We start from the raw sequence: 22,945 nt of genomic DNA, 5'->3' as shown, positions 1-22,945 counted from the left end.
CGTTTAATTCCAGAGAAGCCGTCAGTTGGTTTTCGAGGCGAGTAGGGATCACATCTGAGAGCGAGCTGCTTGATCGTCGGGAGATTAATACACGCACGTGAGACATTTTATTAATCCTCATGAATTAGACACATAATCTTTTAGATATCACTATGTTTATAAATTCGTTAAGACTAGTTTCTAGACTGGCGCTCAGTGGTGATGTCTTATTTTAAGATGTTTAGTTAATATAATTTTAATAGTAAATGTCGTTGCCAAGTTCAAATTACGTTGTGTTTTCAAAGAGCCAAACACCCCTGGTTTTCTAAATTTAAAGTCCTTGCTCTTGTATTTAAAGTTTGAATTAAATATACAATCATATTATTATATCTCAATTGATATTCTGAGTGTTCATTTCAATTCCCCTTATTGCTGCAAGCTATGGTGGAGCATATTACCTGAATACGGTAAGTTTAATACATGTGGTGACAATTTACGTTACAACCTCTAAAGATGGACTTTCTCAACCTATCGCTTCTCACTACAGTGAGAAGGATTGTTGCATACGTACATCAGTTCTGGACACACTGACTCCCTGGTCCTTCCCACCCTTCATTATATCTCTCCTTATCCACACAGCATTCAAAAGATAACTTAGGGTCTCCTGTCTGAGTAAATATTCCTTGACTAATTTAAAAAAGAAAGTTAAATCAATTGTGCTAGCCGAGGATTACCAACATTTTTTTTTCATCTTTGTCCTTCTAAATTAATGGCATAATATGTTTTATGTGTATATTTTTTCATCTTTGTCCTTTTATATTGCAAGTTTATTTTTTTTATCTGTGGTTCTTTTTCAATTAAAACTTTATTATGTTTTTTTACAATCAAATTCTTACCTGTAATAAGTTTAAAAGGTACCATATAGGTATCCAATTCGTTAAGGCGAAGCTTAATGCTAAATCACCATTTTGATTAATCTTTATAACGAATTAGTGTACATTATGAATACCAAAAATATGTTTTACATAAATTGAAGGTTTTCCTATCGTTTCGTTTGAGTAGAATACAAATAAAATAGTAAATTACTCAATAAAAAATATAATTGTAAACTACTAAAGAAATTATTTTTTCAATAGAAATGTATGAACGCGTAAAGGACACAACTTTAAAAAAATACAGTTTTATATCACAGATTATCTGTGACAGTTTCATTTGATTAACTTTTTGCTATCTTATAAAATTATTTACAAAATGAATAAAAACTAGTTTTGTGCTTGAAATCGAACGTTTCTAGACTTTGTTTGTCATGCGATTTTAATGCCTATTACCTATAATATAAGGTATACCAAGAATTTACACATTTTTGGCTTGTAGCTTCCTCTTTGTTTAACAATATTGTTCTCTCAATATTTAATCTTTGTGTTATTTTGTAAAATTATTAATCTCAACAGAGGTTCGTCCTAGTGAAGTTAAAAAACTACCGAAACGTATATTGTTACATATTATGTATTGTGATGTGTTGCTTGTTTTGGACATTAGACAACTTTATGCCAAAAACATACTAGCATGCCTGTTCCAACACACAACTGCTTTTGACAATGTCCGAACTGCTCGTGATCCTAGAACCAAAGGACAAGATCTCTTACTAATCCCTTTCACTTAAACAACTTTTGGCCAGAATTTTATTAGATATTTTGCAATAAGGCTGTACAATGCTCTTCCACTAGCCATAAGACTGAACATATTTTTTTAAAAATATAAAACAGACACCAAGTCTTAGATCATTAGCCAAAACAGATCCAAGATCAAATTTTTTATAAAAACCCTTCATAATTATGTACTCCAACTAGATTAGTCCGAGTTAAATCTTCTCCACAAGAAAAACTAAACCCTTCCACACACTTTTCCACAAATGATCATCTAGTCAATCAACATTATGCAAGTGCATTATATAAGCAAAATAAATACAAAATAATACAAGAACAACACGTCAACTCACCAGAGATCAAATGGGAAAAAAATTCACCGACTCCAGATATTTTCATATCAGAGGGTTCGGCTCCGTAGAACTTCTAACAGGGCTTATAAATCCTACTGATCCCTCAATATAAATATTTTAATATTCTTTCGTAATCCTACATGTATTTAAAATGACTGATTTTTGCATTTTTATATATAAATTCTTTGACAGATCTAATACTCCTAAACTTTTGAATGAGAGAGCTAGGTATAATAAATAGGCCAGTAGCCGAAATAACAAATGGTAATATTTTTTTATAGTCTGAGAATGCCAAATTCTTATCGTTTCATCTGATAAATCTGTGTATTTTCTTATTTTTATCATTTATTATTATTATTTTCACATTGTCATTTAATGTAATGAAATATTATATGCATCAAATAATATGTGATCCAATACGTCTGTCTCCACACAGGAATATCCTAGTGAGACAGATATGGAAAAACACCTATAAAAAAACCTTATTTTTAAAATGTCAGTACTAAACAAAAATTTAATTAGTATTTGGTGAAGTATTTACCATCAGATTTAGCGGCCGGCGGTTTTCTGGTTGCCCAGTTTGTTCTGATAGACCTGGAACCTAGCCACTGTCCGTTCATGGCTGCAATGGCGGACTCTGCTTCCTATAAACAAATAGAAACATAATTAGACATTTAAATAATTAAAAACAAACTCCGCAAACTGTGCGAGGAGAGGCTGGCCTTCGGTATGAGGCGTCCTTCTTACAGGCTAATTGACTGGCCAAACTTAGGACGGGTTGCTTGGGACAATTTGAACAATTCTTCAAATTTCAAAGTTAATTTAAAAGTTCTGTGAAAGATTTTTTCTTGTTCTGTTATTAATTCAGTTCTGTCAAGTAACTGGCCTATAATTATATAATAACAGAACTTGAATAGGACTGTCACAGAACCCGAAAACGGACGTTGAAATTTGATGAATTGTTCAAATTCTCAGAAACAACCCGTCCATAGTAATCGCTCGCCTATTTTAAATTTATTTTATTTAGCCTTATATATAAATGAGCCACAACTTCCCTTCCGTGAGAAAGAATGTGTCCTTCTTTACTCTTTTTGTTTTTTAAATGACATTGATGAGTGATTATTTGCACTTATCCCATATAGTTCTGGTATTATTTTCCGTATGATTTTTTTTATTTTTTTTTATTTTTTTTTTTATTTATTAAAAGTATACAATACAGAATATAGTATATTATATAAAGCATCGTACTCCCAGGAGTTAATAAACTCATTGCGGGAATGATACGCATTACATGAAACATATAGTTGTATGTATTAAATGGACATATGATGGGACATACACAACATTATTATTTCAGATAGTCATTAATAAGTTGAAGTTTGAGCATGTTAGTTTGGATCTTTTTACATTGACTTGCACATTTGATCTCGTTGGGTAGTTGATTATATTTTGTGTGAGCTATGTATTCTAGGGATCTTAGTCCATATTTTGTTGATTTGATTTTTGGTATATGAAGTTTGTTGTGATTTCTTGTGTTGTGTTGGTGTACGTCGCAATTGTAATAGAGTGTAGTGTTGGAATGTGCCGAGTGTTGAATTACTTGTAATATAGTTTTCGTTATTTCAAAAGTGGGAATGGTATTAAAAGGAAGTATTTGGGTGTTTCTGTAGATGTCTTTGACATGTGTGTCCCAAGGTAGACTGAAAATATTTCGCAGGGCTCTATTTTGGACGACTTGGATTTCTGAAATCATTTTTTTTGTAGCAAATCCCCAGATTCCGGCGAGATATATTAGATGTGAGTGAATCATAGCATGGTAAATCGATTTTAATAGAGAGGGAGGAAGTAACCCGCGAAGTCTATATAAAACACCAGTTATAGGAGTAATTTTGGATAGAACATGTTTAAATTGGTGATTCCATGTGAGTTGTGAATCAATGAAAAGGCCAAGATATTTTGTAACATCAACCCTTTCAAGGCGGTTATTATCAAGACTTATATTAAGACTTACATTTTTTTTATTTGCAAACAGTATGTAATGTGTTTTTTTTATGTTTAGGCTAAGTTTGTTTAATCGCAGCCAGTTTGCCAGGCAAGCTATATCCCTTTCCATTTCCTTTTCAAGTTCGTTTAAATCATTATTGTGATAAAGAATCACTGTGTCATCTGCATAGAGTTGTATTGTACCCTTAAGTCCCCATTTAGCAATATCATTAATGTATATTAAAAATAGCAATGGTCCAAGTACGGAGCCCTGAGGCACGCCACATTTTATCGTTCCCATGTTGCTTGTCCCTTTTCCAACAAAGGTCTGACAGTGTCGATTAGAGAGGTAGCTACACAGTAACTTCAGGGGAGTGCCTACTATGCCTAGGTGTTCTAGCTTCTTTAGTAGTATCCCATGGTCAACCGTATCGAATGCCTTTTTTAAATCTATAAATAAGCCTGCAGCATGCTTACCCTGGTCTATATGCTTTTGGAGGGCGTATACAAAATCGAAGGCAGCACATTTTGTGTTAGATTGGTTTCTGAATCCATACTGTTGGGATGCGAGTAAATTGTTTGATAAGAGATATTTAGTGAGCCTAAGCTTAATAACCTTTTCAAAAACTTTAGAGACGACAGATAGGATGGATATAGGACGATAATTAGAAGGATTTTTTTTGCAATCATCTTTGTAAATCGGAATTATTTTTGCTATCTTTAGTTGATCTGGGAAGATTCCACTATCCAGGGATTGATTAATAAGAAAAACAAGGTGGTCAGCTAATATATCTTTGCAAAAGTTCAGGTACACTGGTGTAATTCCATCTAAACCTGGAGATGCATTAGACTTTAGTTGAGAGATGATACTGAGAACTTCTGTTTTATTTGTTTTGGCCATGTATAAGGACTGGATTGCTTTTTGATCCGTGTTTATAGTGATAGAATCATCTGGATATGATGCAATTGTGGCTGCTAAGTTTTCCCCAACTGATATAAAGAAGTTGTTAAAAGTTGAAGCTATCTGTGTTGGGCATGTTATTTCTTCATTCTTAATGAGAAGACATTCAATTTCATCTTTCTGGGGTGTCGAGCTATTTGTTAGAATTGCATTTATTATTTTCCATGTCTGTCGCGGATTACGCAGGTTTTCTTTAAATATAGTCGTGTAGTATTTGGTTTTAGCATATCTTCTATAGTTGGTAACTTGATTTCTTGTTTTATTTCTCAGTGCTGTGAATATATCACTTTGCTGATTTTTTTTCCAGAGTTTAAACGCATTGTTGCGCTGTTTGATAAGTGCATTTAATTTTGCATCAAACCATGGAGTATTACCCCTCCGTTGGTCTCCTATGCGTAACTCAGATTTATGTTGGGATGATTTTATTGCTGTTTTGATGTATTCATTAAAATTATTATAGTTTTCATTGGCATTACTGGTGGTTTCGTGTGGAAAGTTGTGGGATTCTAAATATGTTTTTAACATGTTTTTATCGGTTTTGGTGTTGTTTGAAAAAGAATGTATTCTATTATTAGTGTGATGTTTCAAGCTGTTTTGGTAATCTAATATCAAAATGTTATGATCACTTAGGTAGGCATCTATATTTGCAGTAGTTGAGGAAATATTTTGTCTGTTTGAGATGATATGGTCTATTAGAGAAGTAGAGGTATCTGTTACTCGTGTAGGATAGGATGTGTTACATATGAAACAGTTGTATGAGTCTAGCGTGTTGATGTACTTAAGAGATGTATTATTTTTTTGAAGAATGTCAATGTTGAAGTCAACAAAGATAAGGGTATCATTTCTACAGTTATTTAAAATAGATTCAAGATACATTAAGAATTCGTTAATGTTTGAGGTAGGCTTTCTGTATATAACATAAATATTTAACGGTTTAAAATTTCTATTACGGATATTAATTCCTAAGAAAGAATTTTCACTACAATGTTTTTCGATAGTTGTAGCATTTAGTGAATGGTGTGTGTAGAGAATCACCCCTCCTCCTCTTTCATTGGTGCGAGACGCGAATGTACTTTGGTAGCCGTCGATGTTGAAGAAGCACTCCTCACCATCTTCCAACCAGGTTTCGGATATTGCAAGTACGTGTACAGTGGGTTTGATGCTCTTTAAAGTTTCTTCAATCTCGTCAATTTTATTTCTGATACTTCTCGCGTTAAGATACATTATTCGAAGGCTATTTTTTATTGGCTTATAGTCTTCAATTTTCTCATATTTGTATTCATTTATACTGGCCTGGGTCCCGGATGCTGTAGTTACAGTTGAGTTAGCCATAGTCAACTCTCTCCATTGTGCGTGACATCATTATGGCACGGTAGGGGCAGTCCCTATCGTTTGATCTGTGTTTTGGTGCCTCAATTTTGCCTTTGGCCATTTTAAAGCAGTTCCAGCAACGGAATTCTTCTTTTTGTTCCTTTTTTGAGCATTCAGATGATTTGTGTTCACCAGCACAGTGTAGACAACGATCTTTTGATTCAGTACATCTCGCGGCGGAGTGACCGTATCCCATGCATTTATAGCACTGCATGATTGGGCAGCTGTCTTCGACTCGGACTCGTTGGAAACCTATATTTATTCTTTCTTGTTTTAACATAGCTGAGTGTACTTCTTTTTTGACGATCAGAATAACGTTTCGTAGCCTATCATTTTTCCTGTTGTTTGTGAATCTTAGAATTTTAATAGCTTCCTTATCATTTCCAGTGGCTTCGTAGATAGTATCATTTTGTTGCACAATCATGTCTAATATTTCGGAATCTTGTGTTTCTTTTTCGATCCCCTTCAAGATAACATTAGGTCTAAGACGTTTGCCCTCATGAGCAACCAAGTTACCATTGGTCAGCCCTGGAATTGCTGTTAGGATCTTCTGTGCATCTGACTTTTTAGGGCAGGTTTAGGTTTAGGGCAGATTTACTTTGGCCTTTTTTCAAAATTGTGTTTCTCTTGTGCAAATACTAACCCATCATTCAAAAACATTCTACTAATAGTAGTTTGTGAGAACCCTGAAGGACTAACCATAATGTTACTTAAACCAGGGCGGAAAAGCGGTGGATAACTTCCACTGGATTCATTTTATTCGATATCGTCAGTCTTACTCAGTGTTGCCAAGTTAGCATATTATATGCTAAATTTGGCATAATCACTCCATTTTTATCATAACTATTATGCTTTTAGCATATAGCATATTTATTTGGCTTATTTTTACAGAAACATGATTATAATAAAAACCATTTTTTTAACTAACAAAAATGATATCGATTGAAAAACTGGTGTCTCAATGGAGAAACATAGTTCACATTAAATGGGAATCCTTCACTTCCACTGTAGAGTTTTGAAATGAAGTCATGCAATATAAAGATGCAGCTAATAATAACCCCTTCGGTGATTTATGTCAGTTTGCAATGTCTATTTTAATATTGCCGCGTACAAATGCGGACATTGAACGTGTATTTAGCCAAATGAGTCTGGTCAAAAAAAAAATTCCGAAATCGTTTAGCGGTGAGAACCCTGAATGCCATTTTGTACGTGAGATTTGGCATAAAGAGAGCAGGAAAGTGCTGTTATTCTTACACTGTTCCTGACGAAGTACTACGCTGCATTGGGACCAAAGAAAGTTACGACTCCGTCTCTCAGCCTTCCACATCAGCTGCTGTTAATGAAGAAGAAGAAGATGAAGATGAAGATTGACTCGGTCTGTTTTTATTTGCATCGATATCGAGCCCAATCCATTGTGCGTTCCCTATTTGCTTTGATAAATCGATAGAATTAAAATATTCTTTCGTAATGCTGCAAACAGGTATTACAGCTTTTTTTACATTTTCACTACGCGACAGATCAACAGACAAAAAAAATCACCAAATTCGGGCTTACATTATATTGCCGGTGATATCCTTTCACTATACTCAAAGGGCAGTCGGTATAAATCTGACTATACTAATACGGCTGATATACGCGTGTGCAGTGATAACTTAAATGAACATTATTTATAATACACTCAGCGACATGAATATATTTTTGCTTTCATTTAAAAACGCATGTTTTCTCATACATACACTAAATTTTACGTAGATATTTTTCATTCCGTTATATTTATACTGGGGTCGGTGGCAAACACGTAACTTCCATTAGCTGCAAAAAGCACTTGTAACACGAACATGTTAAGCTGATGACCACACCACAAAATACTTAAACATTTTAAAAGAATAATTACATAAATATTTCTAAGATGAAGTTCCAACCAATTTGAAAGATAATGTTTTAAGCTTTTTTATCAGAATTTGCGATAAAATCCAGATAAATCGAGTATTAAAAATATCCAAAAAATTAAAAACTGTTTTTAGGTGTTAAGATGATAAAAAACGCTTTTAATTATTAGAAATAAACATATAATTTCAGAATTATTAAAATGTAGGATTAAATCTCCTTACGTTTTCTTAATTTTTTATAATGTGGGTGCTATTAATTTATTTAAATGTGTTATATTGTTTAGGTTTTGTGAACATACTTAGAAGCGGGGGATAAATAATTTTCTTCCCTTTATTAATTAATTTTATATTTGTCATTGGTTCTTTTCTTGATATCTAATTGTTCAAGTAAATTTAAAGCAAAAATATAAAGCTTGAAAGTCGAAACAGCTGTAACAATAACACCAACCAAAAAATAATTGCAGAAGTCAATAAAAATAAAAACTCATTAAATTTAATTGACAATAAATTTAAAAAAAAATTAAATGGAATTCTACAAAATTAAACACAAAAACAATAAATAAATGAACTAAAATAGTTGACAACGAACAAACACACTTTGTTAGATGAAGAATATATTAGAAACATTACTGTCTCCTCAAAATTAATTAATTATTTTTGCAAAAAGGTGAGGTAACAATTAGTAAATATTTATTATTATTAAAAAAAAGTCACGAAGTTTCATGAATTTTTCTCAAATTGCAGAACTTGAAAATTTGGGTTCAAAGAATTCTTTTATAGTTAGTTTCCTTATTTTAATATAAAGCGTGGTGTTTTCTCTTTCTAACACCGTTTGAATAATATTTCTCACCATGACAATAAGGGAGATACAAAAATTTCCATTAGACCACATGAACTGTTCCCAAAAGCGAACGAATTGGGGTAGAATTGGGGTACCCCCTGAGGGGTAGAATGTGTTTTTAGAGTAGAAATTTTAATGTATTCACTGTAAATTTGTGTTCCAAAATAAATCGGTCGACTGTAACTTGAATTTAACTAATTAATGCTGTTTTGTTTAATCTAAATAATGTTCGTTTACTGACATATATAATTTACTTAATTGCCTCTTTTAATGTCCATAATTCTTTAATGGCCCATATTTAAAATTTAAATAAATAAATGTATGAGATATTTGCTACACCTTTTGATTAAAACAATATATATTCAGTTTTGTCAAGTATTTTGGCCTCGAATAATAATAAATAAAAGTTTTGCCTGAAAAGGCCGTTTGAGTAACATTTTAAGAAACACTGCGAATTATTTTTTTCTATCGAATTAATTTCATACAAATTTACAAATATTTTTTTATTTATTTATTACATTACATTAGATACATGTATATAGCAAAAGGGACAAAATAATAATATTGCAATAACTGTATGAGTATATTAAAATGGTTCCATGATAAATCAACACGATGACAATTCAACACACTTTTAAAAAGTTTTATAAAGTCATTAAAATCGATGAAAAAAAAAATTAAACCTTACATAACTTACATAACCCAGTTAATAAAAGTTTTTTTCATCACTTTCCATGACTTTATATAACTTTTTAAAGATGTGATGAATTATCATTTTGATGATTTATCCGGTCACCATTAAAAATAAGTGTTATTATGAATTGTAGGTTGATATTAGTTTCTAGCTAGGCAGATTGCCCGTTCTAAGGAACCAAATGCTGTTAAAATTACAAAAAAATTATTCTGTAAAATTAAAGCGATGTTTTTTATCACAATTGAAAATATATTAATTATTTACTAAATGAGCTATTAATAGGTAACCATTTAAAATTTAAAGTGACATTATTTAATAGTTTTTCAGATGACTCCACCATAGACTAAATACAACAATGGACTCCACCCTCCACAAGCCAATCAACCATTTATTTATTATTGAACCGATTAATGACATTTTGCTTTTTTTTAATATTTAATTCTTGAGGGATTTTATTGAATAATTTCGGTCCCAGATATGTATAGGACTTTTGATACTGTATCGCTCCCTGGGTACACGAGATCCTTTCGGTGTGACTTTTTGTGATTTATTTATGATCAATAACAAATATTTTTTTGATAGCTTAAAAACTTTAAGTTTTCAAAGAAACTCTGGTATATTAATTTCGGTTAAAATTCGGAATCCGTGTTCTGAACATGATCATACATAGTTTGACCACAAATACGCCTAATGGATCTCAAATTGAATTATACTACGCCAACTCTTCGCGTGACTTGACTCAAGCATATCCCGGTATATTTGAAGCCCCGCGAATAAAGCCCGGGAACAGGGGACTTGCTACGCCACTGAGTTAACCCTTCAAGTTGTAACGTGAGATCCAAAGGAGCTCGTATTTCAAAGGCACGTGCCACAAGTCAAACGCAGATATCTCTTAGATGCTCTTAGATATTATTTCGTTTTGAAATTTGATTTGGATCACTCAAACCAAATCAAATTAATTATTTGCTAGCGTGGTGTTTACTTAAATGCTGTTTTTAAGAAATTCTCATACTGGAAAGTGAATAGTTTTATTGGAATAAACTTTATTTTAAGTTTTAAAGGTTATATATACCCTTCAGTGTGAGTCGTTGAAGAAAAAGATAATAACATGAAAAATCTTCTCACCTATAAACTCAATCGAAGACTGTCACAATCTGCAAAAGGATTTACAACGTTTAAACGCGTATGTTAATGCCCATTGTCTGGAATTAAATATATCCAAATGCTTCATCGTACGCTTTACTAGAAACAAGAACATATTTATACACGAATACTCAATTAATCATCAACATTTGTCTACCAAATCAGAAATTGAGGACCTTGGGGTTATACTTGATAGTAAACTGAATTTCAATAAACATATTGACCACGTAGTCACTAACGCATCTTCTATGCTGCGTTTCATAATCCGTTCCTGTAAACAATTTAAAGATATTACTACTTTCAAAACACTGTATTTCTCATACGTTCGTAGTATCCTTTAATACGCATCACAAGTGTGGAACCCAGGCTATGCAATACATTAAAATAGAATTGAAAGTGTTCAAAATAGATTTTTAAGGTACCTTAATTTCCGCTCTTTTCGATCTCATATTAGTAATGAAGACTCTGCTAAGTTCTTCAAGATACAGAAGTTAACTTTCCGAAGAAATATAGCAGATTCGGTAATGTTATTTAAAATTACACACAATTTAATCGATAGTCCTGATCTTCTTCAACGCCTATTATTCCATGTTCCCAATCGCAACAGCAGACAGTCGCTTACTTTTAATCTCCCTCATTGTAAGACCAATTCCAAACAAAACTCATTTATCTACAGATCCACACATTCATTTAACTTAAATTATTACCATATTAACATTTTTAACTCGACTTTACACGACATTAAACAAAAACTCAATAATCAACAAAACTCAAACTAGAAGTTCAATTCCTATATATTCCCGTCCTTTGCCTCTTAATCCTTATCCTATATTTCCCCCTCCTCCCCCCACCCTCTTTTATTTTAATATTTTATAACTAAACAAGAAATTAATTTAAGAGAACATCTCTATGCATTGATGTATCTCTATGACATTGTACACCTTACCATTAACTATTCATCAGTGGAAAGTTCATAATTGGCATAATTAACTATATTATTATTGTATCATTGTATAATTAAAGATTTGCTGTCAACTTTTCCTAAAATGTATAAATATAAATATAAATACTAATAAATGAACAAGACATAGAAAAACCAAAAGGTAATGGTCTCAACTGGGAATCGAACCCAGGACCTCTGTCTTATAGGTACAACTTCTTTAACCACTCTACTAAAATTCTTATTTAATTAAATATATACTATACCTCGCCACGCGTAGCTTTGGCTCAGTCCGTCTGTGCAGATAGAGAATTAATAGCTCCTGTTGTGTCAACCCATCGATTAATCTTTCTTTAACATTGTCCATTGTTCCTTTCATTATCTGACTATACCCACGTGTTAGTGTGACATTTTACAAAAATAAAAGTAACTGTCAAAGCAGTTTATTGATGGAGCCTGTTTGATGAACATCTATTTGCTATCTGTGCTGATGTTAATATCAACTCAGGGTAGAAGGCCTGTGCAGTGTGTAGCAGTTCATTTTGGCCCCGCTACCGTTTTAAGACAAACTTAAACAAACTTTAACAAACTCCATCCAAGACCACCTTCGTCTATGGGACTCGTGCTCTATGGACTTTCCTAGAAGGAAGCAGAAGAGATAATTTCCTAAAGCCAGTACCAATCGGACAGCCTTGCGGAGAAGGTGCGCCAACTGATGTGATACGAGCAACTGCTCCAGTCGACATATTTCACGGGAGACGCTGATGGCGAACATATGTAGTTATATTTAATCGCTGGTCATCATGTCAATCTCTCACTTATTTACAATTCTTTCCTAAGAGTTGTATGGCTCCCATTTCGGTGAATCAGGTCAGATATTTTATGCTATACATAATGTCACACTTTTAACTAATTTATTGCTACTTTAAAATTCCTTCCGTGCGATCAATTCTTCGAATTTTCGCACACCCCTTAAGATCATGCTAATCTTGTTATTTGAGAGTCTTTAGCTCTATTTGTTATTTGAATAAATATAATATTAATCATCGTACCTCTTCTATTCAATAACAAAGCAATCCTCATTGTCTTTTACTAATCATGGTACATTGGACCTAGAGTGGTTGAATTTGTACGTGAGATTATTGCATTACACTGGCGACCAAGGGTGTCTAAATTATTACTAGCCCTATTGTCACTGTTACAAGTGAACATATTCGGTTCCCTCAGTGTGTTTCGTCTTCAACCTGGATGTTATGGAAGCTTGTGTGTGAAATAAATCATATCTCATGTGAGTGAAACCAACCATCATCATCTTTGAAGAACATCAAAGGGGTAAGTCGGATTCTTTCCTTACTCCATGTTCACCATCTCCAATCGTATTGTGTCAACTTCAAAGTTCAAAATTAATATTTTCCAGTCCAATCGTTGCGATCACGTGTTGCTTATACACCCAACAGATGGTGCTGTTTTTCAATAAAAGCATGTTTACATGTCATGGGTGACATTGTGTCAAAATTTCTAAGCATCGGTAAAAAACTTTCGGAGATTTAAGGTTTTTAACGAACAATTATATAAAATCGTACCTACGAAGCGAAGCGTCGTGCTCTGTCAAGCTATCGTTAATAATAGTAAACAACTTTATAATAAATCCGACGGAAGATAAAACGTAATCGTCATTAAAAACAACGAAAGTTTAACACGTGGTAGTGTTCTCCAGTGACTTTTTAACATTTTACCATTGTTTTTTTAATAATATAAACTATAAAATTCACTGCATCCCAAACCAAAGTGTTGTGTACAACGGATAAAGTGCGCGGATTGGCCGCTTTAATTATGAGCTCACCTTTCAGGGCTCCTATTGGTTGCGTTTGTGTTGTGAATTTGTCATACCCCTTGTTTACAATCGAAACTATCTAAATTCTGTGTATTAAATCCTTTTAAAGTGACAATTGTGCGTCGAAAGAGATTACTCTCATCTCGCAAAATACTTTTTAGTATACATTTGTGTATTTTTTCTTTTAAATAAAATTATCCAGAACCTACAAAAAAAACATATCCGATAATTTCGTGAATAAAACAGAAACTTTTCGGTAAAACCGATAGTGGATTTCGTAGATACATTCATAGTGATAAACTGTTTAAAGTTATTTGTGCTCAATTAGTGCAAATATAAAAAAAATCGTGATATAAAAACTCGATACGGCGACTTTTGTTTTGATTTACATAGAGCTAGACCGATTGCCCACCTACGAATTTTCAGGCGCAAAGCTGAACAGAACTAATACTCTGTTTCAAACATTGTTTTTTTTTTATGTGTCCTTATAAAGTAGTGTTTAATAATGAATCGTCCTAAAAAACGACACATAAGCACCATGATGTCTCCTAGTCCAGAGGATATAGGAGGAAAGTGCGTCACGATTGAGGATGCGGATGAAAACAGCTCGGTTACGTCATCCAAAGGCTCGGACGTCACCGAAGCGGAATATCCTTGCGCTTCAGGAGTAGATGTGCTCAATGAAACCCAAGCACATTTGACAGCTCTTCAACTTGTGTTAGCAGAGAAGCAATCTAAGGTCTCAAAAGACCAGCAGCTGAGGATCGCTAGAAACGTATCGGAAGTTTTCAGATCCGTATCTCAGCTGTTGTTGGAGCGAGAGACGATGCGTGCGGATTTAGCTACAGTTACAGCATAACTTAGAATGGCAGAAATAAAAATACGCCACGAGAAGAGGGAAAAAAGGCACCTTGAGCAAAAAATCATACAATTAGAGTCTGATCTCGGGCCTGTAATGCGGAGAGTGGCAGTGGCAACGGAGGCTACCCTCTCTTTTGCTGACATCGCCCGAAAACAGCCATATGATGCTCACCAACCCCCACCAATCACTCAACAAGGACATCGCGTCGGACCACCAAGACCTGCCGTTTGCATCTTTCCAACGGATGCGGACGCCACAAAGGACAGTGACGGTACGAAAAAAATGATTGAAGATACAATTCGGCCATCTGAACTAGGCGTTCGGGTCACGGGAATAAAAAAAATAAGAAATAAAGGCATCCTGATCAATACGGCAACCACGGGCGAACAACAAAAGCTATTAAATGCACCTTGCTTCGACAACTCGAGCAAACTGAAGGCCCGACTACCGTCAAAGCGTCTACCGAGACTGATATTCTTTAATGTTCCCCGGGACCTGACCGACGAAGATTTTTTAAGGATGGCTCTCACTGGTATTCCCAACGTTGAAGACATTGAAGAAACTATTGCAGGCTGTAAACTAAGTCACCTGGCTGGTGCTCGCACAGGTAACGCTTGTCACCGTATCTACGCAGTACCCGCTACCGTACGTAAATTTCTAGTCGAGCAAGAGAAAGTATTTATAAGCTGGACTATTTGCCGCGTCCGAGATTTTATTGGCCTTACTGTCTGCACCAAATGCTACATGATTGGTCACTCATACAAGTATTGCAGAGATACCAAACCCACATGTGGACATTGTGCTCAACAGAATCATACTGGTGAGTCCTGCCCAAATTCCACCATCAAACCAGTTTGCGCGACATGCACCAGATTTGGTAAGCCTGCTGATCACTCAACTGGAGATAGGGACAACTGCCCGGCCTACATCGCTGCACTCAAGAACGACCTTGCAACTATAGATTATGGAGTGTAACATACATGAGCATAAGTGCCTCACCATCGAGAATTATAATCCCGTGACGAACTGTCTACGAATAATGTATATGAACGCTAGAAGCATCCGTAATAAGTTTGATGAGATCGAAGAAAAAGTAAGAAGTTCGCGGTACATTGTACACGTGCTCGTCATTACGGAAACGTGGCTTAAGATTGGAGAGGAAAAGTTTTACTCCCTGAATGGTTACAAAAGTGTTTTTTCTTCTCGCCCCAACGAAGGAGGAGGCGGCGTAGCAATATATGTGATTGATACTATGAAGTGTGCAATTATTGAAAATTTCTCAAATGAAAATTCCTTTTTAGGTATAACGCTTAGTAGCAGTGATAGGAAACCAGTTAACATCTATGCTATCTATCGAAAACCCAACACAAATATGCAGGATTTTCTAATACATCTAGAAAAAATACTGAACGAAAGTAGACAAGATACATTAATATTCGGAGACTTTAACATTGACATATCCATATCCACACATTCTTCATTAAATTTTTGCAACATCTTACAATCTTACAATTTTTCAATACATAACAAAACATTTCCCACGAGAGTCACTGATACAAGCTGCACCTTAATAGATCACATCTTATCAAATAGGCAAAACATTCAGACTACTATATCGAATATTGATGATCCACTTAGTGACCATAATATACTTATTGTTGATTATAAGAACAACTTAAAAAAATGTTTTAATAATAGAACCAAATCCCGGATTACGAGACCTATCATCAACAGTATGTCAGTAAAATCCTATCTTCTTGATAACAATTTCACGATCAACTTAAGCAACTCAGAAGACCCTTTTAAAAGTTTCAATTATCACATTAAAAAGGCAATAGAATCAGGTACAACTACACCAAAAACAGGATTAAGAAGTCGGGTACAACTGAATACTCCGTGGTTTGATTCCAAATTAAATACATTAATCAAAGAACGAAACCAGATTCACAAGCAGTGGAAACAAGACCCTGGTAATCTTACTCTTGTAACACTTAAAAAGAGATTGAGAAATACCATTACTAATTATAGGCGAAATCTAAAACACAAATATTATGCGAACAGCTTTCAACAAAACCAAAATAACCCCACTAAAACCTGGAAAATCATAAACTCTATTCTATCAAACCGAACACATAAACCAACTAACGAAATAGAATCCCTCGTGGTAAATGACTGCGTAATTAAGGATCCGAGCCAAATAGCATCCGCATTTAATGAGTTTTTTCTCTCAATAGGAAAAAAGCTAGCAGCTACCATTCCGTCATTCCCGGATGACTGTAATACCGTTTTTGTGGAACCGAAGGCTTGCCAATCCTTGTACATGGCTAGGACAAACAAAGATGAGGTACTGAGGATCATCTCTAAAACTAAGCTGAAAGCAGCACCGGGACTCGATGGAGTAACACCATCAGTTCTTAAGACTTGTAAAGAAGAATTAGCGGGTCACCTTACAGAACTTTTTAATTGGTCACTGTCCTCGGGAAAGTTTCCAAATGAATTAAAGTTAGCGAAGATAATACCTATACACAAAGGAGACTGTAAAACATGTATCTCTAACTACCGTCCTATATCACTTCTATCGGTTTTTTCAAAAGTATTTGAGACCATAATCAAAGATAGACTCCTAAAATACATATCTGCGAATAATATCCTTACACCACAACAATATGGCTTTCGGAAAAATTCTAGTACTCAATGTGCCGCCTTTGATTTTATCTCCAACCTTCAACAGTATATAGACCAGGGTGAATATGTGGCAGCCATATTTATAGATCTCAAAAAAGCCTTTGATACGGTCGATCATGAAATACTCTTAAAGAAATTGGAATATTTGGGAATTGTTGGGAAGCCCCTAAATCTCCTCCGAAGCTACTTAGATGATAGATTTTGTCTTGTTGAAGTCAAAGGTGTCTCGAGTGGCTTAGGTAAAATCACATGTGGAGTGCCACAGGGATCAATTCTTGGGCCTCTGCTTTTCTTGCTATATGTCAATGACATAACTAAATGTGGTATCTCTGGAAACCTCCAACTTTATGCGGATGACACTGTAATCTATTATCACAGTACAAGCCTGAGTGACCTGGAGTCTCAAATGAATGTAGATGTCTCAATTCTAGCTAATTGGCTGCGTATTAATAAATTGAGCCTCAATATAAAAAAAACGCACTACCTAACTTTCGGTAATAAGGATTATGTGCCAATGAATATCACACTTGGAACTGAGAAGCTCCAAAATATAGAAGTCACGAAATATTTAGGGCTATTAATAGACTCTAAACTTTCGTGGAATTCCCATGTTGAGCATGTGAAATCTAAAATATCCCCAATAACCGGCGTACTGTACCGACTCCAAGGTCTTCTCTCTACATCTCTACTAAGGGCCACATACTATGCGATGATTCACTCCCATCTGAGTTATTTAGTTAGTATCTGGGGCACTATTACTAAAAAACAAATATCAGAAATACAAGTGATTCAAAATCGAGCAATAAGGAATATCTACCGTCTACCGTGGGATACACATATCAAAGATATATATTTAAAGACAAACATACTTCCTTTTACGGTTCTACCTAAATACAATATCACTTGTACAATATTACAAATCATACATAGATCCTCACACACTAACATCAAACCAGCATTTAATTCAGACATACACCAGCACAAAACACGGTCCCAAAATCTAATACACCTAGCATCGTCTACCCACACAACAAAATTTGGTATTAACTCATTACAATATATTGCATATAGACAATACAATGCATTACCTAATGAAATAAAGCAATCAGTAACTAACAAAAAAATATTAGTTAAAACGCTTAAAGATTATTTCCTGAAAATGTTTTTAAACCAGTGAATTTTCGCTCGCTTTCATATGTTGGTTTACTATGTTTCATGTGTATAGATGTCTCTCAGTATTTCTAAAATCTCTATTCTAACAATGTATTTTTCCTTTTTTATTTATTTTTCTTTTCCTTTTCAATATGTTGTATTTTTTTAAAAGTGTAATATCCTTGTAAAATGTATTTTATGTGTCTGTACTTCCCGTAATGAGTTTTATCTCAACTCATTGGGAATAATGTGTTACTTACCATGTTTTTTGTAATACATTATAAATAAATAAAAAAAAAAAAAAAAAAAAAAAATTACATTTTTATCTATTTATTATTTATTGTTTATTGCGGTATTTTAAGTAGGTACATAGTTATCTATGTCCTAATACAATCCTTATATACATATAATTATAGTAACACATTTAAAGTGAATCAATCACATATTTTCGTAATTTAATTTTAAATGTTTTTATGTTTTTTTCTGATATTATTTCTTCTGGTAGCTCTCCAAATATCTTCAACGCTCCGTACATCAATGACTTTTGACTCTGTGTTTTTTTCCTGAAGGGGAGTCTCAATTCATTTCTTTTCCTCGTCTCATGTGTGTGTTTGTTCTGTAGTTTATCATTTTTTCTTTCGGGAATTCACTAGACGTATGGCCATTGATTATCTTGTAGATTAAAAATATGGTATTAAAGTAAATAATTTGTTTAAATGACAAGATATTTAACTCCTTCAACATGTTATTAATTTTTGTGTATCTATTTTTCTTCAATATGGTTCTCATTGCTCTATTTTATAGAATTGTCATTTGTTTCATTAAACCGTCGTTGGATAAGAATAGAATGCTGCTACAGTAATTTATGTGTGGTACAATAATTGCGTTGTACACATTTCTACTGGAAACTGTGTTAAGGAATTTTCTAATTCTTCCCAACAGTGAGATTTTTTTGGCAATCTTTTTAATAATTTGTTTTGTATTTTGAGCAAAAGTTAATTTGGAGTCAATTATCACCCCCAAATATTTCATTTCAAATAAATATTTCACCGATATAAAGATAGAAAGATTGTTTAAATGTTGAGGATAATATTTTGAATTATGAATTTGAAATATGAGATTGATAAAAACGACAAGATAAAAAGGTTCTAATGGTCGAGTGGTTAGAGGCGTTGTCTCGGTAACAAGTAAATCTTCAATGATACTTTTGAAATTTTTTTAATTCGAAGTATATTATTAGTTCATCCTCTTCAGCAGGAATTCCTGTTCCGAGGCGGATTTTAGGTAGTTGTGAGCAATTAGGGATGACATAGTCTCACTGGCTCCATATGGGAGGCGGTTGGGACTCTTGTGCGGTATTCATTTTTAAAAAATCGTCTTAGCCTCTGCCAAGATTTCTAATTAGAAAAAAATAGTAAATTAAAAAAAAAAAAAAATTTCGCCTGTTATTATTTCCAAGTATGCAAATTAAAATTTCAATTAATATTTTAAATTACTCACTCACCCACGTACCAACAGCCGAAAATAAAATCATTAATATTTCTTTCTACGTACCAGTCGTATAAAATGGAACGTTAATATAAATGGGTTCTCATTACTAATGATTGAGTTTTTGAAATCATTTATTTATTAGCCAGTTTGCAATTTTGATAAAAGGTATAAATGAATGGTATTTTAAATTCCTTTCTTTGATTCATTAAAATTATGTCGGCAATTAAAATGTTTAAATATTTTTATGTAAAATAAAATAAAATAATTTTTTAACATCAACTTGATGAGTTAAGCCCGAAATAAAACTAAATAACCATCACGCCGTTTCTCCGCAGGGGTGGGCAGAGAGGACGGACCGCCCAAAAACTCGGTCTTGGCACACACTCCTTGCCTCATTCACTTTCATACATACTCTCCTATTATTCTGACTGTTGACAAGGCCTGACTCAAGTTTACTTGATCGTGCCATGTCTTCCTCGAGCGTCCCCGACTTCCGCTACTAAATCGTAATATTTAATCATTGAAGACAATATTAACTCGAAAAATGTGAACCAGGAAAGACAGAAAAACATTCAGTTGCATCCAGGCATTGAATACAGAACCTCTTCCTTGCAGAGATGTGCAAAATGGGTACCCAAAACCATTTGAAATGCAAAATGGAAATGGGTCAAAACTTTTCCATTTGAAAATGCAAAATGCAAAATGGTTTTTAGAAAAGCATTTCAAATGCAAAATGCAAAATACCTATTTTCAAAATGCATTGAAAATGCAAAATGGTTTCTCAGGTCAAACAATCAAAATAATTACAGAATTTTTAAGCAATTTTGTCATTTAATAATGTAGATCAATGTAAAACAAACATATTACATGATGGTAAATCCAAAAACACCACGACTACGGATTATGAAACCACAAAAAATTTGCGCGGGACTAATGTTGCCAACGTAAAAACATAGAAACTGCTATCTAACATTTAATATTACAGCGTCATGGCCCCATGTTCAGTATTTTTTGTAATGGTATCACTCAATTGCCAGCTCCTATCAGGGAGCAACTTGACAAATGTAAATTATCTCTCGTAGCGAGGTTGAGGACCAAAGATATTAGAAGAAAATATCTTTGTTGAGGACAGACTGATATTTGGGGCTTATAAAAAAAGGTGAGTGGAGATAATAGGAAGAATGTTGCAAAAAAGCATTTAAAATGGAAAATGCATTGAGAAAAGCATTTAAAATGCAAAATGCAAAATGGTTTTTAGAATAGCATTTAAAATGCAAAATGGAAAATACCCATTTTGTATTTCCATTTGAAGTGGATTTATTTGAAATAAAGCATATCTCTGCTTCCTTGCCGGGTTATGATCTAACCACTGGGCTAAATCGACCATATCAGTTCAACAGCTGGGATTCTTGTGAGGATTCTGGTGACTCACAAAAAATGTCGAACTATGGGTTGAGATTATTGATGAAATCGTTTTTTTTTTAGTGGATTGAAGATGGAATTTATTTTTAATTTTTTTTTCATATAAATATATAAATTACAAACAATACAAAACAAAATGAACCTTTGTCTGTCCAACTGGGAAGGATTCCCGTTTTAGGACAGCCAAATTGTGTATTTAGTACATAGTATTCTTTAATTGGATTGGCGATGCTGTCAAAACAAATTTTGAGAACATTGTTGATTGCATTCGAAGAGACAGAATGATTTCTTTATCCTTGAAAGAATCGCAAAAGATGTAATTTATTACCAGGGTCAATTTGAATAACATTAGTAATTGCATTCAGAACAGATGAATGGTTTCTTTCGGGACATCACAAGTATGAGATTCTTTCCAGGGCATTTTGGAGAACATTTACAATAAATTGTATAGTTAGAATTTCCACATTTATAAATCAGAACATATTACACCAGAGAACCTGAATATATGCTGTATAAGATATATAATATATCTCATTTTTACATTTACCCCACAAAGGAGGCCCTGGGGAAAACCATTCCCCTGTCATATTTGGGGATTCTACACAGCATTCCGCACAGGTCTTTTTGAGGGGAGAAAGGAATGAGGAAACAGAGAGGTTGGCAAATAGTTCCACAGCCAAGTTGTTGACTCAAGAACTGTTCTCACGTGTTTCCAGACTGTGCCGGTGCCATCGGTGCCAAAGGGAACGATGACGCTAGTTCATCAAAGCATCTTCCATTTTAATACCGGTTGAACAAGATCGCCATACCTTCCTGACGGCTTTGTTCTAAGAATTGCAATACCCATATGGGTTTTTATGTAAATAAGCTACCCAATTGCTCCCAGCAGCTGGACTATGTCATGTGTTGATTAATTTGCTTCTTATCTGTCGTAAGGGACATATAAATTAATTAATGCCTCACATGACGTGACCGCTGGTAGGGCCATCGCTATTGTTTAGCATAATGTGGGTGCGACCATCATCCTCTGCTACAGACATAAAAGCTTTTATATTTGTATGTAACACCCTACTTCTAAAAAGTATGAAGCACTGTGCTTCTCAAAGTGTGTGGCTTAACCTTACTGTTAAAAATCACACCATACAGGTTATTCGTGGGTTAAGTGAGCGTTATTTTCGGGGGATGATCCTAAACGATTTTACAAGTAAAAATTAATTTTTTTCTAAATTTCAATGTTTTAAAGTATTTTTTAGGTTAAAAAGTTGAATTGTTTGTATCGGAAAATTAACACTGAAATTTCTTAAAAAAAGTTATTTATCTATTTTACTTATTCAATCGTTTAGAATCACCTGCCGAAGTTAGCGCACTTTACCCCCGGACACCTTGTATATATAAACCTTGTCTTATAAACATATATGTATATATGTTTATAAGACAAGGTTTTTTATGCATAGCAAAAAGTCGCTTGAAATATCAATACAAATTGAAAATATCTCCTGAGTAAAAATAAATGCCGCCGACGGGAATTGAACCCGCACTTTCTGATGTCCGGTCAGATGCTCTAGACCACTGAGCTACTTCGGCTTATTTTCAAAACGCCAAATAATTCAATATGTACTAGTACTTCAATCAATAATAACTGCTTATAATATTTTTTCCACCTGTAAACAACCAACTTTATTTTTGTATGAAAGTCTTT

The 22,945-nt window shown here is 33.9% G+C and overlaps 1 protein-coding gene across 2 annotated transcripts in view; it reads right to left on the bottom strand.

The window, feature by feature from the left end:
* Positions 1 to 22,945, bottom strand: part of LOC149416118 (cytotoxic granule associated RNA binding protein TIA1) — a 147,939-nt gene that overhangs the window by 36,444 nt on the left and 88,550 nt on the right. For both annotated transcript variants that reach the window (XM_089642057.1, XM_089642058.1), the window contains one exon: positions 2,520 to 2,622. In XM_089642057.1, the coding sequence (XP_089498183.1) occupies positions 2,520 to 2,622 (103 nt within the window). The remainder of the gene's footprint in view (positions 1 to 2,519; positions 2,623 to 22,945) is intronic.

This window comes from Hesperophylax consimilis, chromosome 17 (assembly GCF_061612785.1).
Source record: "Hesperophylax consimilis isolate HC1 chromosome 17, BYU_Hcon_1.0, whole genome shotgun sequence".
NCBI classification, from domain to species: Eukaryota; Metazoa; Arthropoda; class Insecta; order Trichoptera; family Limnephilidae; genus Hesperophylax; species Hesperophylax consimilis.
Note: the sequence above shows the minus strand (reverse complement) of the source record. Positions and strands in the feature narration are given on the sequence as shown.